This window comes from Papio anubis, chromosome 12, assembly GCF_008728515.1.
Source record: "Papio anubis isolate 15944 chromosome 12, Panubis1.0, whole genome shotgun sequence".
NCBI classification, from domain to species: domain Eukaryota; kingdom Metazoa; phylum Chordata; class Mammalia; order Primates; family Cercopithecidae; genus Papio; species Papio anubis.
Genome location: NC_044987.1, coordinates 105,654,749 through 105,669,367, shown reverse-complemented (window position 1 = coordinate 105,669,367; position 14,619 = coordinate 105,654,749). Strand labels below are relative to the sequence as shown.

The window sequence follows — 14,619 nt, the reverse complement described above, 5'->3', positions numbered from 1 at the left end:
TGCTGTAAATTCTGTGTTCGGAGGCGTGCACAGGCTGCAATAGGAACACAAAGGAGTCTCATCTCAGCCTCTCCGTGGCTTTTAGGATAAAATGCAAATCATTTTGCCTAGCACATTATAACCAGGTCCTCTAAACTCCTCTCCCTTTAGCCCCGCAGGGACCCGGTCGCTCTTTCTGCCACAAAGATGCCGATCCTTAAACATCTCCAGTTTCGAGGAACTCACGTAGGAGACACGCCTTCACTTCCATCTTTTCCAAACCCCGACCCCTTCACACCGCCCCACCGCACTCTCAATCCCTGTCCGCTGCAACCTCTCTCCCCTCATCAGCACCTTCGGTGATTAGGCCCTTCAGGCGCGGGGGATTTGGGACTACCCGGACTGAGGACGGTGCACGGGAAGTAGCGGCGGCGCTGCGTAACATCGAGAGGAAGTGCCTGACGCCGCGGCCTGTAATTGGGAGTTGCTAGAGTCGGTGCTTCACTCTTAAGGTTCCGACCACAGACTGCGTAGTGGGTACCGGGCTGCGAGGGGTGCCGCAAGTCCTAGCGGGTTTGGACTGGCGCGCCCGGCTCTGCCCGTAAGTGCGCGTTTCCGACTTACTGCTGGGTGCGCGGGGCTGGGGTTGTGAGGACCACCCCTGAAGTCTCTTCCCGGGCGACCTCCGGGGCCTCATTCTAGACCTCCTGGAAGGGAAGAATCTAAATTAGGAAAAGGAAGTACCCTTAGCCAGGACCAAGCCCTTCCACCTGCGGAGCTCGCTTAGTCTGCACCTCAACCGTGCAGAAAGTGACTCCCTGTTTACTGAGGAAAAACTGGGGTTCAGAAAGGTGAAGTCATTTGCTATGGGCCTTGCAGCTGGAAAGTGACAGATCTGGATTCAAAGCGAGTTCTGGCTGGTGCCAGAGTCCTTGTCCTTTACAGCACTGGTTCTCAAGCTCTGTGTGCATTAAGAATGCCTGGGTTGAGGGTGGCGTTAGGTAACAAATTCTGGGACTCTTCAAATTGAGTAGGTCTGGGATGGGGCTCTGGAATCTGTATTTTCGACAGTTGTTCCCTGACAAATAACATATGGCTCCCGAGTGAACGGAGCAAGAAGGTGAGCAAGTTGTATCCTCTGCGGGGATTGTAGGTAATTGTGTTACGCTTTTAGGGCCTCAAGTGAGAGAACATGTCAAACGGGAGCTCCTGGGATTGAAGAATTGGTATTTGATTGTCATTAACTCTTCTGGGCAGATGGCAGCCTCTGTGGTCTCCCCACCTATTAAATGAAATGAATTACATGCTTATCACCTGGGGGAACTCGTGAAATACACAGATTCCTGGACCTGGCTCAGCTCTACTGAGTCAGAAGAGGTGGGAGATGGGACCTGGAAATCTATAGGCTAAGCAAGCTATTAATATAAAATGAGCTTTTTACCTTTGAGAACTTGAGGTGTGAAGCTTTCTTCGGTAGAAGCATAAAGAAATAGATTACAGATTTGGAACATGTGGCTTGAATTTCCTTGTTTTGGTAGCTGTATGTGCTTCTGTATTTGCTGTAGGCTAAACTTACTGGCACAACTGTCAAATTAGTATTATTAGCCATTATGAGGTGGATTTATCAGTTAGCTGGAGACAGGAATTTAATAAAAGTTGAATGTTAATCTACCTATTGTTGATTTCCTGAGTGACTTTGGGTACATCACTAAACTTTGCGGTCCACATACATACCTGCATAGTATCAAATCTTACACTGCTTGTTTTAAAAACAAATACCTGTATCTATCCTAAATCAGATTTTCTGGAGGTGGACCGTAGGTGTTTTGAACAAACTTTCAGGGAAGTTTGATGCAGCCGGTGATAATGGAATATATGCCTGGAAACAGTCTTAGCCTATTTCTCAATGTCCATGTAGGTGAAAATGGGAATAGTACAGTTTCCTTATATTCTACTCTTGGGGAATATTAAGAGGAATGTGGTTTGTGATAGGTCCTGATTTTAGAATTTCTTAAAATGCACTTTCTTGTGAAAGAACCAAAAGTACTATAATAAGATTACAAAAGGTAAATGCTAAAGCCAGCAGCCCCAAATGACTTAGGCTTCTTGATTGAAATGCTGTGATGACAAACTGATTTTACATAGAGGCTCTTGCCCTTGAGAGTCTTCTGCCTGAAATTAATTATGCCTTAGGAGTAATTGTTCACAACTGTAACTAAAAAACACTGTTTTGTTTTAATAAACAGATAACCATGGAGTAGTTTGAAGCAGAAACAAAATCTTCCCAAAGCTCGGAACAGAAACTTTTTTGGTCAACATGGAGGAAAAAAGACGGCGAGCCCGAGTTCAGGGAGCCTGGGCTGCCCCTGCTAAGGGCCAGGCCATTACTCAGCCAGGCAAGAATCTGTAGGGATTTTGTGTGTGTGTGGATATGGACAACTCTCATTCTCTTTTATTTATATCCTTTTGGTTTATAATGGACTTCCATTTCAATTGATGTCAAGGAATTGTTTAAAATGTGGCTGAAATGTTGTCTGTTTTGTTGATGGTGAGCTAAGGGTGGGTCTTTAGTGTTCCTCATATTTAGTCCACACCCTCAAACCTTTCAGTGTCTTCTGTTGACTTTACCAGTTAGTTTCTACATGTCATAGAGATCATCTCCAAGTGGGCTTTGTTGGCCCTTGGTTAGTAGAAGGTGCTGAGAACAGACTTTCCCCGGGTTTGAGGCTGTCCCCTCTCTTGCTTCAGCTACTGCTAAGAGCCATCTCCACCAGAAGCCTGGACAGACCTGGAAGAACAAAGAGCATCATCTCTCTGACAGAGAGTTTGTGTTCAAAGAACCTCAGCAGGTAAATTCTTGGTTTTTTCTTCAATAGTGACAAAAATTTGCTTTAAAAAGTGATATTCACACAGTGGACACTCAAATAAATAATGACTGAATAAATTCACTAACAGCAGAGCAGAAGAACTATAATAATAATGAAATGCAAAGTATTTCAGTTCCTTTCTATGTCTGGGGATTCTTCGTAGTCTGCTTCTAGTTTATGGTCATATATTATTCCCGCATTTTTGGCAAGGAGGTTACACCATAATAAGAGCCTGCTTGCATTTGTTATTTGAGCTCCAGCAGTTCTAAGACTGTGCTGTCTTCAGTGCTGTTGCACTTCAACGTCTTTGGAATTAGATTAAAATTTCAGTTATTACAGCAAAATGCCTGATTTTTTTAACCCTTTTTTCCCATGAGGAAAAATGTAAGAAACAGTGAAGATTTACTTTTTAATAATGTGGAAAAGTTAAAAAGTTGGGTATCTTGCCACAGTAACAACTCTATAAATAATTATTGAAACTCCTTATTTTATAGCATTTTTCCTATTTTAAAAAAGATTATTGGCCGGGCGCGGTGGCTCAAGCCTGTAATCCCAGCACTTTGGGAGGCCGAGACGGGCGGATCACGAGGTCAGGAGATCGAGACCATCCTGGCTAACACAGTGAAACCCCGTCTCTACTAAAAATACAAAAACTTAGCCGGGCGAGGTGGCAGGCGCCTGTAGTCCCAGCTACTCGGGAGGCTGAGGCAGGAGAATGGCGTGAACCCGGGAGGCGGAGCTTGCAGTGAGCTGAGATCCGGCCACTGCACTCCAGCCTGGGTGACAGAGCGAGACTCCGTCTCAAAAAAAAAAAAAAAAAAAAAAAAAAAAGATTATTGTCAAGATTTTTCCAGAGCTGCTGGCTGCTAGGAAAATTTATTCTATTAATAATTGTATCTTCTTTTACCGTCTACTAGCAAATGTGAAGTAGTTTTAAGAAGAGCAGAGACAGGGATCTCTGGTGGGTTAGTGAGAAGTTGGAATAGAAAAGAGATAGTTTTTAACTTTATTTTGACCAGAAATGGGAAGATATGGTAAGTCAGTATCTGTGAGGATTAAGAACATTCCAGAAGTAAGATCCGCCTATTTCCTTGCAGGTAGTACGTAGAGCTCCCGAGCCACGAGTGATTGAGTAAGTAATTTGCTGTCTTCCTGTAATTGTTGCCCACAGTGAAATGAAGAGACTGGAATCTTTCCTTACTGTTTTTTCTATCTGGAAGAGAATGGCCCAATAAGTGTCTTAATTTTAGTCTGGGATATTCCCATCTCAAATGTCTTTAAACTTGATCTTTTGAGAAGACTTTCTGAATTTGCTGATGGTATGGAAAATGCAACAAAGATAGCCATATGTTAAACTTTGACTCGTGTAGATTTCCTGGCCCTATTTCACCGATATCGGTAGACAGTAAGCTAAACCTCTCAGGCAAAGACAGAGAGGGATTTTTCCTGAGTCATTGAAGCATGGTTCTTTGAGAAGCCATTAATTGCCATTTTACTAGCAATGCTGTGAAAGCGGCTAGTGCTGTAGATGAGCTTACAGTCCATTTATTAAAACCATGTAATTATTCCAGAACAGTTTAAATGATAGTAAACATTCTTCTTATATTGATCTGTGTCTAAATGTCCTTGTCCAAAGTTAGTGAGAGATGCTTTGACTCCTCTTTTTATGCTTGTCAGTTTTCATCTGATGTAGATAAATTGTCAGTAGAAACTATTCTTTTATCTTAGCAAATTAGCATTAGATAAATGTTCTTGCCCATGATCAATCTGTTTGTTATGCTGTTTGACTGCTTGCAGATTGGCTTGTATATATTAGAAAAAGTCACAGGCTAGTTCTAATAGTCTTTGGTTGTTTATTATTTTTTAGTTTTTTGGAACAGGCTGTCACTCTGTTAACTCAGGTTGGAGTGTAGTGGCATAATCAAAACTCACTGTAGCCTCCATCTTCTAGGCTCAAGTGATCCTCCCACCTCAGCCTCCCGAGTAGCTGGGCCCACAGGCACACACCACCATGCCTTGCTCATTTTTTAAAAAATTTTTTGTAGAGATGAGATCTCCCTATGTTGCCTGGGCTGGTCTCGAATTCCTGGGCTCAAATGATCCTCCCACCTTGGCCTCCCAAAGTGCTGATATTGCAGGGATGAGCTACCATGCCAGGCCTTGGTTGTTTTTAAAAAAACAAGTGTGTTAGTGCCTTCATTGGTGATAAGGAGAATAAACAAAACCATGAAACATGTTGTAAGCTACAGATGCGACATTCGGCCCACCCAAAACTGGCAATTGTCAGAGAAAAAGGACAGAACTCATTCCTACTTGGTCCTGGAATCTGTTAATTCTGGTTATCTAAAGTTTGCTAGGTTAAAAAAAAAAAAAAAAAAAAAAGCCGGAAATGTCTTCCGTGAGCCATTTCTGAATGTGGGCCAAAAATATATCATATTGAAACACTGTGTTCTCTGTATACTCGGAAACTTTATAGACAATGCATGTAGACAATGTAGTAAATATGTGTGACAGCTATGCCTACATTTTGACTGAAAGGCACTCATGCATCTACTTAAAAGCCTAGCTCAGATCATGAACCACTAACTCCCATGACAGAAGGTGATGTGAAAAGTGCCCCTTTGCATTATTCTCTATAACGTATCTCTCTCTCAGAAGGATCTGACACAATTGTCTTGATATACCTATCCAGTCTGTGTCACTCTTCTCATTATGGGCCTCACCACCTGGCAGTTCTGCAACAGCTTTATACATTTTCACATTTGATTAAATTCAGTAAACCTTTATTGCCCATCTGCTATGTGCAGACACTGGGAAACAATAACCTACCTATTCTTTGCACCTCAGGACCCCACTGTCTAGTAAATGAAATAGACATTTAATCAGATAAATTGTAATCTTGTACATCATGAAAAAATAGACTGTATCTAAGGTCTAGTGGTAACACAGAGGATGAGAGGTTAATATTATTTGCCTGGATTAAAGGTCAGGAAAAGTTTAAAGGAGGTGATGCTGAAGCTAGGATTTTTGAAAGGTGAATTAGAGTTTTCCACTAGACCATAACTGAAGGCGGATTGGTTTGGGGATGCTGGGTGATGGGGTGGCATTCCAGCATGTTGAAAAACATGGAGTTAGAAACATAATGGTGTATTCAGGAGATTCCAAGCAGTTGATTGCTGCTAGAGGATGATGAGTTTATGGGAGCTGTCAGAAGATAGAGCTGCATTATGAGGACCTTGAATGCAGTTTTGGGGTGCCATAGGAGGATTTTAATCAGAAGAGGAACCTCATCAGATGTATGTTTTTGAAAGCAACAGAAGCCCAGAGCCCTGAGATGTGCTTGCTGCCTGTTAAATGTATCCCCTATTCCACATTCTCCAGAGCAGTGCTCTATTTGACCCCTCTTTGGGCAATAGATTCCTGGACCATATCTGCCTCAATTATGGGTAGAATAAAAGAGGTAAAATCAGAATGGATTTTATCCCAGTTTTTGTCTCCATGGCCTGATCCTGTCAGAGTTCCATTCCCAGTGTCATTAATGATATACCATGATCTTGCCCTTTATCTCAGTGGTAGAAGAAGGTGGGGATTATGCCTCTCTCATAATTAAATGACTTTGGTGAGCCAGGACTTTGGCAGTTAGGAAGGATAACTCTTCACTGGGTAGAGCATATTGTTTTGCTTCAAACTAACAAGTCTGTTTCCTTTGTTTCTTTAGCAGAGAAGGTGTGTATGAAATCAGCCTGTCACCCACAGGTGTATCTAGGTAAGCGAATCCTCACAAGAAGTGACTGTCATTATCACTGAGTTATAGTCTCTTAAAATAGTTTACTCCCCTAGATAAAGGAAATGTGGTACATATACATTATGGAATACTATGCAGCCGTTAAAAGGAATGAAAGCATGTCCTTTGCAGGAACATGGATGGAGCTAGAGACCTTTATCCTCAGTAAACTAATGTGGGAACAGAAAACCAAATACTGCATGTTCTCACTTGTAAGTGGGAGCCAAATGTTGAGAACACAGGGACACACAGAGGGGAACAATAGACACTGGGGCTTGTCGGAGGGTGGAGGGTGGGAGGAGGGAGAGGAACAGGAAAAATAACTAATGGGCACTACGCTTAACACCTGCATGATGAAATAATCTGTACAACAAACCCTTATGACACAAGCATACCTATATAACAAACCTGCACATGTACCCCAAACTTAAAGTTTAAAAAAGTCTACTCCCTTGTTGCAAATAGGTAACTTCTGCCCCCTTAAATTCTTGGGGGGCAAAAATTTGATAGTATCTCCTTTTTATATAATATTTCTAGCATCAAAACATTTTCAGATATAGTTCCAAACCTTTCTGTCAGATATCGTAGCTATTACTTCCCCAGTTTTTTAGATGAGGAAATGAGACCTAGGAAGATTGAATATTTTTTCTTTTTTCTTTTCAAGACAGAGTTTTGCTCTTGTTAGCCCAGGCTGGAGTGCAATGGTGCTGTCCCGGCTCACTGCAACCTCCGCCTCCTAGGTTCAAGAGATTCTCCTGCCTCAGCCTCCCAAGTAGCTGGGATTACAGGCATGTGTCACCAAGCCCAGCTAATTTTTTTGCATTTTTAGTAGAGACGGTATTTCACCATGTTGGTCAGGCTGGTCTCAACTCCTGACCTCAGCTAATCCACCTGCCTCAGCCTCCCAATGTGCTGGGATTACAGGTGTGAGCCACCGTGCCTGGCCTGAATATTTTTTCTTAATGCCACATAGTAACTTGATATTAGAGTTGGGTCTAGCCTGGACTTAGGTGCTGTGAGTGCTACGTTATATTATTATTGTATTTCATGTGTATTACATATTATATATTATTGAATATAATATTACATATTCCTACACTAGGGTAAATTTCTTTATTTGTTGTCTTTTTGTTTTTGAAACAGAGTCTGGCTCTGTCGCCCAGTCTGGGGTGCAGTGGTACGATCTCGGCTCACTGCAACCTCTGCCTCCTGGGCTCAAGCCACCCTCCCACTTCAGCGTCTGAGTAGCTGGGACTACAGGTGTGTGCCACCACACCTGGCTAATTTTTGTATTTTTTTTTTTTTGGTAGTGATGGGGTTTCATCATATTGCCCAGGCTGGCCTTGAACTCCTGGGCTCAAGTGATCTGCCCACCTTGGCCTCCCAAAGTGTTGGGATTACAGGCGTGAGCCACCATACCTGGCCTAGGGTAGATTTCAGTAGTTAAACATATACTATTTAGGGTATATTAGGCATTAGTCATTGTTTTAAAAACATTTAAAAACATTGAAACATTAAAATCACCTTAATGCTTGAGTATACTAATTGTAATACAATAATGAGACATTTAAAACAAATATATTAGAACTTACACATCTAAATGAATTTCTTTTTTTGTTTGTTTGTTTTTTTGGGTTTTTTTTTTGTTTTTTTTTGAGACGGAGTCTCTCTCTGTCCCCCAGGCTGGACTGCAGTGGTGCGATCTCGGCTCACTGCAAGCTCCACCTCCGGGGTTCACACCATTCTCCTGCCTCAGCCTCTCAAGTAGCTGGGACTACAGGCGCCCGCCATCACGCCCGGCTGATTTTTTGTATTTTTGGTAGAGACAGGGTTTCACTGTGTTAGCCAGGATGGTCTTGATCTCCTGACCTCGTGATCCACCCGCCTCGGCCTCCCAAAGTGCTGGGATTACAGGCGTGAGCCACCGCGCCCGGCCCTAAATGAATTTCTTAAGAGCTTCCGCTGGAACAATGGCTCTGCCATGGTTATAACCCTTTTTGGAACTTTTCTTTTAAAGCAAGTCACTCAAACCAGTTTTATCATTTTGGTCATATCTTACTGTTAACTAGGTATGGCTTCAGGTAAGCTTTGGCTCTTTCAGAAAATCAGATGCACCTTCAAAGAGTGAAGATTTGCTACCAAGGCAGTTTAAGAGAATCTTCCGTGGGCTTTCAGAAGATGTCTTAAGAAAGATATCCAAAATTATTTTGAGCTGAGTTGGCATTGTTGAAGTAAACACATATTCAGTGGGAGAAAGAACCCTCATTAGCTGTGTTTATTTTGATACAGTCATAATGAGCTCTAGCTTTCCCTAGAATTAGTGTAGTTTCAGAAGACTACCAATTGTTTAAATAAAACAGGGCCAGGCATTTTATTAGTTATTCTTTTTTTTTTTTTTTTTTGAAACGGAGTTTTGCTCTTATAGCCCAGGTTGGAGTGCAATGGTGTGATCTTGGCTTACTACAACCTCCGCGCCCGGATTCAAGCGATTCTCCTGCCTCAGCCTTCCAAGTAGCTGGAACTACAGGTGTGCACCACCACACCCAGCTAATTTTGTATTTTTGGTCGACACGGGGTTTCACCATGTTGGTCAGACTGGTCTTGAACTCCTGACCTCAGGTGATCCACCCGCCTCAGCCTCCCAAAGTGCTGAGATTACAGGCGTGAGCCACTGCACCCAGCCTTATTCTATTTACTCTTTACAGTGAACCTATGAGGTTGATGTCATCTCAGGTTACAGATGAGAAAACCAAAGTTCAGAGAGGTTTAGTAACTTGCCCAGGGCTTCACAGCTAAGCAGTACTGGAGTAGTGTTTGAATTATGATCTATAAAAGCCCTTACCTATCATCCATTTATCCTTCATTGCCTCTTTTATTTGTCCCAACATGAAAGGAGCTTATTTTACATATGGCGCCTCATGACCTGGGTGATGTTAGGCTCTGCTTGCTGTGGGAGCTGTGGTAAGATGATTTCATCTACCCATTGGAGGCTGCATCCAGATTAACTGTTTCCACTAACGTTTAGAGTCTAACTTATCTTTTCCATGTTCTTTGGTTAACAATGGTTCATTCTACACCCAGGGTCTGTTTGTATCCTGGCTTTGTTGACGTAAAAGAAGCTGACTGGATATTGGAACAGCTTTGTCAAGATGTTCCCTGGAAACAGAGGACCGGCATCAGAGAGGGTAAGTAGATCCCAGAGGTCACAGTTGGTGCTGCGTGTTCTCCCTCTCTGGAATGTTTCCTAATACCATCGCCTCTACTTAGCTAGTCTTAAACAGAAATTCAAAACCTGAGATCCTAAGAAAGTAGAATTAGCCAGAAAGGACAGGGAAAAGTATTCCAGGGAGGAGAAACAGCAGGTGGAAGGCCCAGAGATCAGAGAGAACATAGCAAGAGGATAGAGGTGAGAGTTCAAGGAACCAAAGGAAATTTGGTTGGCTGAACTATGGCTGATATACTTACCTCCTTTTGTGTTTGTTCACTGACTGTTGCTTCAAATGGTGCCAACGTTTTACTTCATAGAAACTTACAGAGCTTTCTTTTTTTCTGATCCCATTTTGCATACATTCTTTCACACTCCTTGCTGACTTTGTATTCTTCTTTAACTTTCACCAGAAGAGTCCAATCTCCTCTAGCTTCAGCATCTGTACTCTCCTGAGCTTGTAAAAGTGACACAGCAGTTTGTTACCTGAGTTGGAACCTGAATCTCTGTGGGCATCCACAAGCCAACAGTGCCTGTTATACCACAGGTGGTCACTGGGGGGCGTCTGTGCTCTAGCATAGAATTTTCTTTCTGGCACATTGAGTGAATGTAAATTTTCTGTAAAGAGGCAAAGTATATATAGTTGTCCCTCAGTATCCATAGGGGATTGGTTCCAGGATTCATGTATGCTCAAATCCTTTTATAAAAACTATCATAGTGGCTGGGCGTGGTGGCTCACACCTGTAATCCCAGCACTTTGGGAGGCCGAGGCAGGTGGATCACGAGGTCAGGAGATCGAGACCATCCTGGCCAACATGGTGAAACCCCATCTGTACTAAAAATACAAAAATTAGCCGGGCATGGTGGTGTGCACCTGTAGTCCCAGCTACTCCGGGAGGCTGAGGCAAGAGAATTGCTTGAATCCAGGAGGCGGAGGTTGCAGTGAGCCAAGATCGCGCCACTGCACTCTGGCCTGGCAATAGAGCGAGACTCCATCTCGGAAAAAAAAAAAAAAACAAAACTATCATAGTATGTGCATATAACCTATGCACATCCTCTAGTATCCTTTAAATCATTATAATACCTAATACAATGTAAGTGATATGTAAATAGTTGTTATACTGTTTTTATTGTGGTATTGTTATTTTTAATTTTTATATATTTTTTGAGTATTTTTCATCCATAGTATTGTTATTTTTAATTTTTATATATTTTGTGTGTGTGTTTGATCCATGGTTTGAGTATTTTTGATCATGGTGAATGTGGAACCCACAGATACGAAAGGCCGACTGTACTGGCTTCATTTTTGTTACTCATGCTTCAGAATGGGAGTCAGCTTCCTCTCAGCCTTCAGGACAGCCTTCTCTCAACTCCCGCAGTTTCTGCAGCAGGGCTTTTGGTGACAGACATGGCTTTGATTGTTGGCTCTTTCATTCAAAGTAGTTGTTAATTTTAAGCAAATTACAGTTAAGTAACTCTCTGATCCCTGGTTTTCTTATCTGTAAAATTAAACAAATAATACTGTCTACCTTATAAGGTTGCTGTGTTAATAAAATGAGATAACACAAGATTGCCTGGTACGTAGTAAGCCTTCAGTGAGTATTAGCTGCTGCTATTACTATTATTATTATTGTTCTTATTGTTGTGGTTGTACCAGTAGTGGGAAAAAGAGTAGATCTATGGATAACTGCTTCTATAAATTGGAACATCAAAGCCTTCTGACGAAAATCAACTGCATGCTACAATTGGTCAGGACACTTTTTCCTCCTTTGAATCAAAAAGGTTTACACAACATTGGACACATGAATGAGCAGTTTGTCTTGTTTCTCATATGGATGTTGGTACCACAAATTTCTGCAGGCAGGAGTTCAGGCTCCATATTCTGCTTTTTGAGACCGTCCCTAGTCTGAGCCCCACTGTTCCCCAGTGTGACTCTTTGCCCTCTCTTGTTTCTGTCATCACTAATACAAGCAAGTCACTCACATTCTCATCTCAGAGCCTTTGCCCATGCAGTGTCTGCCAACGTAGTGGTTTCTCTTGTTCATTCTACTTGCCAAGTCCCATATCTTCTGTGAAGGTGGAACTTTGGGTCAGAGCCTAGTCTTACTTTTCCTTTGTATTTCTCATAGCACATTGCAGGGCACAGAGTTGGCACTCAGTAGTAACACCTTAAATAGTATTAAACCATTTCAAAGGCCTGTATTTTCTTTCTTAGATATAACTTATCAGCAACCAAGACTTACAGCATGGTATGGAGAACTTCCTTATACTTACTCAAGAATCACTATGGAACCAAATCCTCACGTATGTCAAAATATTGTCATTGGTATGGTTTTATAGACTATATACTGTGTGTTGAGTGCTATAAAATAACAACAGATTACCTTGCAGAGATGCATGCTGGTTCCTAGTTCAAAAAACCTCTCTGGGTTGAAACATTGAGTCTTTGTTGTTGTCATCCTTCATGTGCTTTTGATCCATAGATGAGCTAGAGGATGAGAACAAACTAGAACTAGAGTAAACTGAACCAGAGTCTAGGATTTCAGGAAAATGAACTATTTCTTCTCCTAATATCCCTCTTTCCCAAGCTCTTCTGGCTGTAATCCTTCTGTGTACACGCTGGTATGCATTTGCTGTGGGGCTGAGTCTTTATGACTGACGAGTGAGGTCAGTATGTCTTTTTCTGTTTCTCAGACTCTTTTGCTATTTGTGAAAAAAAAAATCTGGTGTTTTTCTTGTTAACTTTGTATTTATTCTGTGGCTGCAGTTCTCAGACTTCCATCTGATTACTGCTTTGGCTTGTTTCTGCTGCTGCTTTTGCTTTTAAAAAATTTCCATGAAAGTAGACCAAGATATTCTAGTATATAAATTAAGCTCATCCAGGGGACAGAGTTAAGGTCCAAGAAATAGCTCCCTGTTTAGTTCCTGGAATCTTGCCTTTGGCAAATAATGTTATGTTTTATTGAAAGAGGCTTTGAAGAAAGTGGAGTTTTGCTTATGGCATTGGGATACACAGAAATGTGACACATTTCAGAGCTTCTAGAAATGTGTAATTGCAAGCTACCAATTTACTAAAATGTTCAGGGAGAAAGCATTGACCGAGGGAACATGGCCTGTTCACGTAAGGAGATAACTGCATGCTTTGGTTTCGAGGGCTTCATTTAGAATGTGAGCCGGGGAAGTGCCAAGACCCTTTATCTGAGGTTGATTTTGAAACATGGAGATAATGGAATTAGGCCAGTCCAACAGAGCCTGCTTTCCTTGTTTCTGTCAGAATTAATTTATCTTCTTGTTAGTAGTCATAGCAGAGAATTTGAAGATTAAATGGGCTGTGGGGAAGTTCTTTCTCATTCATTCTAGTTAATCTTTTAGAACAGGATTTCTCAACCTCAGTAGTATTACCATTTTGGGCTGGATAATTCTTTCTTGTGGGTCTATCCTTTGCGTTATAGGATGTTTAGCAGTATCCATGACCTCCACCTGTTAGATGCCAGTGGCACCCCTCGCCAGTTGTGACAACCAAAACCAACTCAAGACATTGGTAAACATCTGCTGGGGGGTAAAATTGCCCGTGGTTAAGAGCCGGTGGGAATAAACACAACGCACATAGAATCTGCTGAGTAAAGTAGCCTCTTGTTGTCCGACACTTTGGCAACATTTTGACAACTCTTCAAAAGAATTTATGACAATCCTTTTTTTTTTAATGTTAGTATGTGCTTGTTGAAAACTTAGAAACTGCAGATAAACATGAAGAATATTAAAATTCTTGATAATTCTGCCCAATGTTTTGGTTCCAATCTTGATATTTTAGACAAATATGCCTAGAGAATCTTTTTTTCTGTAATAATAAAATAGGCCAGGTGTGGTGGCTCATGTGTATAATCCCAACACTTTGGGAGGCCAAGGTGGAAGGATCGCTTGAGGCCAGGAGTTCATAACCATCCTGGACAACGTCACGAGATGCCTTCTCTACAAAAATTTAAAAATTATCTGGGTGGAGGCAGGAGGATCGCTTGAGCCTAGGAGTTTGAGGTCACAGTGAGCTATGATCACACCACTGTGCTCCAGCCTGGGAGACAGAGCAAGACTCTGTCATTCAAATATATATGTGTGTGTGTGTATATATACACATATATGTGTGTGTATATATACGTATATATGTATGTGTATATATACGTATGTATGTGTATATACACATACATGTGTGTATATATACGTATATATGTATGTGTATATATACGTATGTATGTGTATATACACATACATGTGTGTATATGTACATATATACGTATACAGTATATGTATATATGTATGTATATATATAGCGTTTCATTTAACTGTGTATCATTAACATGTTATCACTAAATACTCTTGTACAACATCATATTTAATCACTGTACAGTATTCTGTAATCTATGTGTGCCATAGCTTATTCAAACAACCCTCTTGTTGGATATTAATGTGGTCAAATTAGAATTCTTTAATTCGGATTTGACTGGCTCATAACTTTGTCTTTATTGGTAATATATTTAGTTCATTTGTATACTATCTTGAACAAAAAAGAGCTGCCCTTTTTCAGATTTTTACTTACTTTCACTTTAAATTTAGATATAAGGTCTTGTTATGTTGCCCAGGCTGGTGTTGAACACCTGGGCTCAAGTGATCCTCCTGCCTCAGCTTCCTTGAATAGTTGTGATTATCGGCCACACCCCAACCTCTCAGATTTTTTTAAAGGTGGATTCACTAATGTGTGTATATATATGTTGGGGGTACTTATTTAGTTT

At 41.4% G+C, this 14,619-nt stretch overlaps 1 protein-coding gene across 5 annotated transcripts in view; it reads left to right on the top strand.

Annotated features, from left to right (window-relative positions):
* Window positions 1-452: 452 nt before the first annotated feature.
* The window catches only part of ALKBH3 (alkB homolog 3, alpha-ketoglutaratedependent dioxygenase), a 40,917-nt gene continuing 26,750 nt past the window's right edge, over window positions 453-14,619 (top strand). For 2 of the 5 annotated variants that reach the window (XM_031653544.1, XM_031653549.1), the window contains exons 1-7: window positions 453-580; window positions 2,226-2,375; window positions 2,728-2,828; window positions 3,944-3,978; window positions 6,565-6,612; window positions 9,712-9,815; window positions 12,051-12,139. In XM_031653544.1, the coding sequence (XP_031509404.1) occupies window positions 2,297-2,375; window positions 2,728-2,828; window positions 3,944-3,978; window positions 6,565-6,612; window positions 9,712-9,815; window positions 12,051-12,139 (456 nt within the window). In that variant the 5' untranslated portion in view covers window positions 453-580; window positions 2,226-2,296. Of the gene's footprint in view, window positions 1,100-2,225; window positions 2,376-2,727; window positions 2,829-3,943; window positions 3,979-6,564; window positions 6,613-9,711; window positions 9,816-12,050; window positions 12,140-14,619 lie in introns of all 5 variants that reach the window. The other 3 variants (XM_031653547.1, XM_031653548.1, XM_031653546.1) reach the window with 3 other exon arrangements.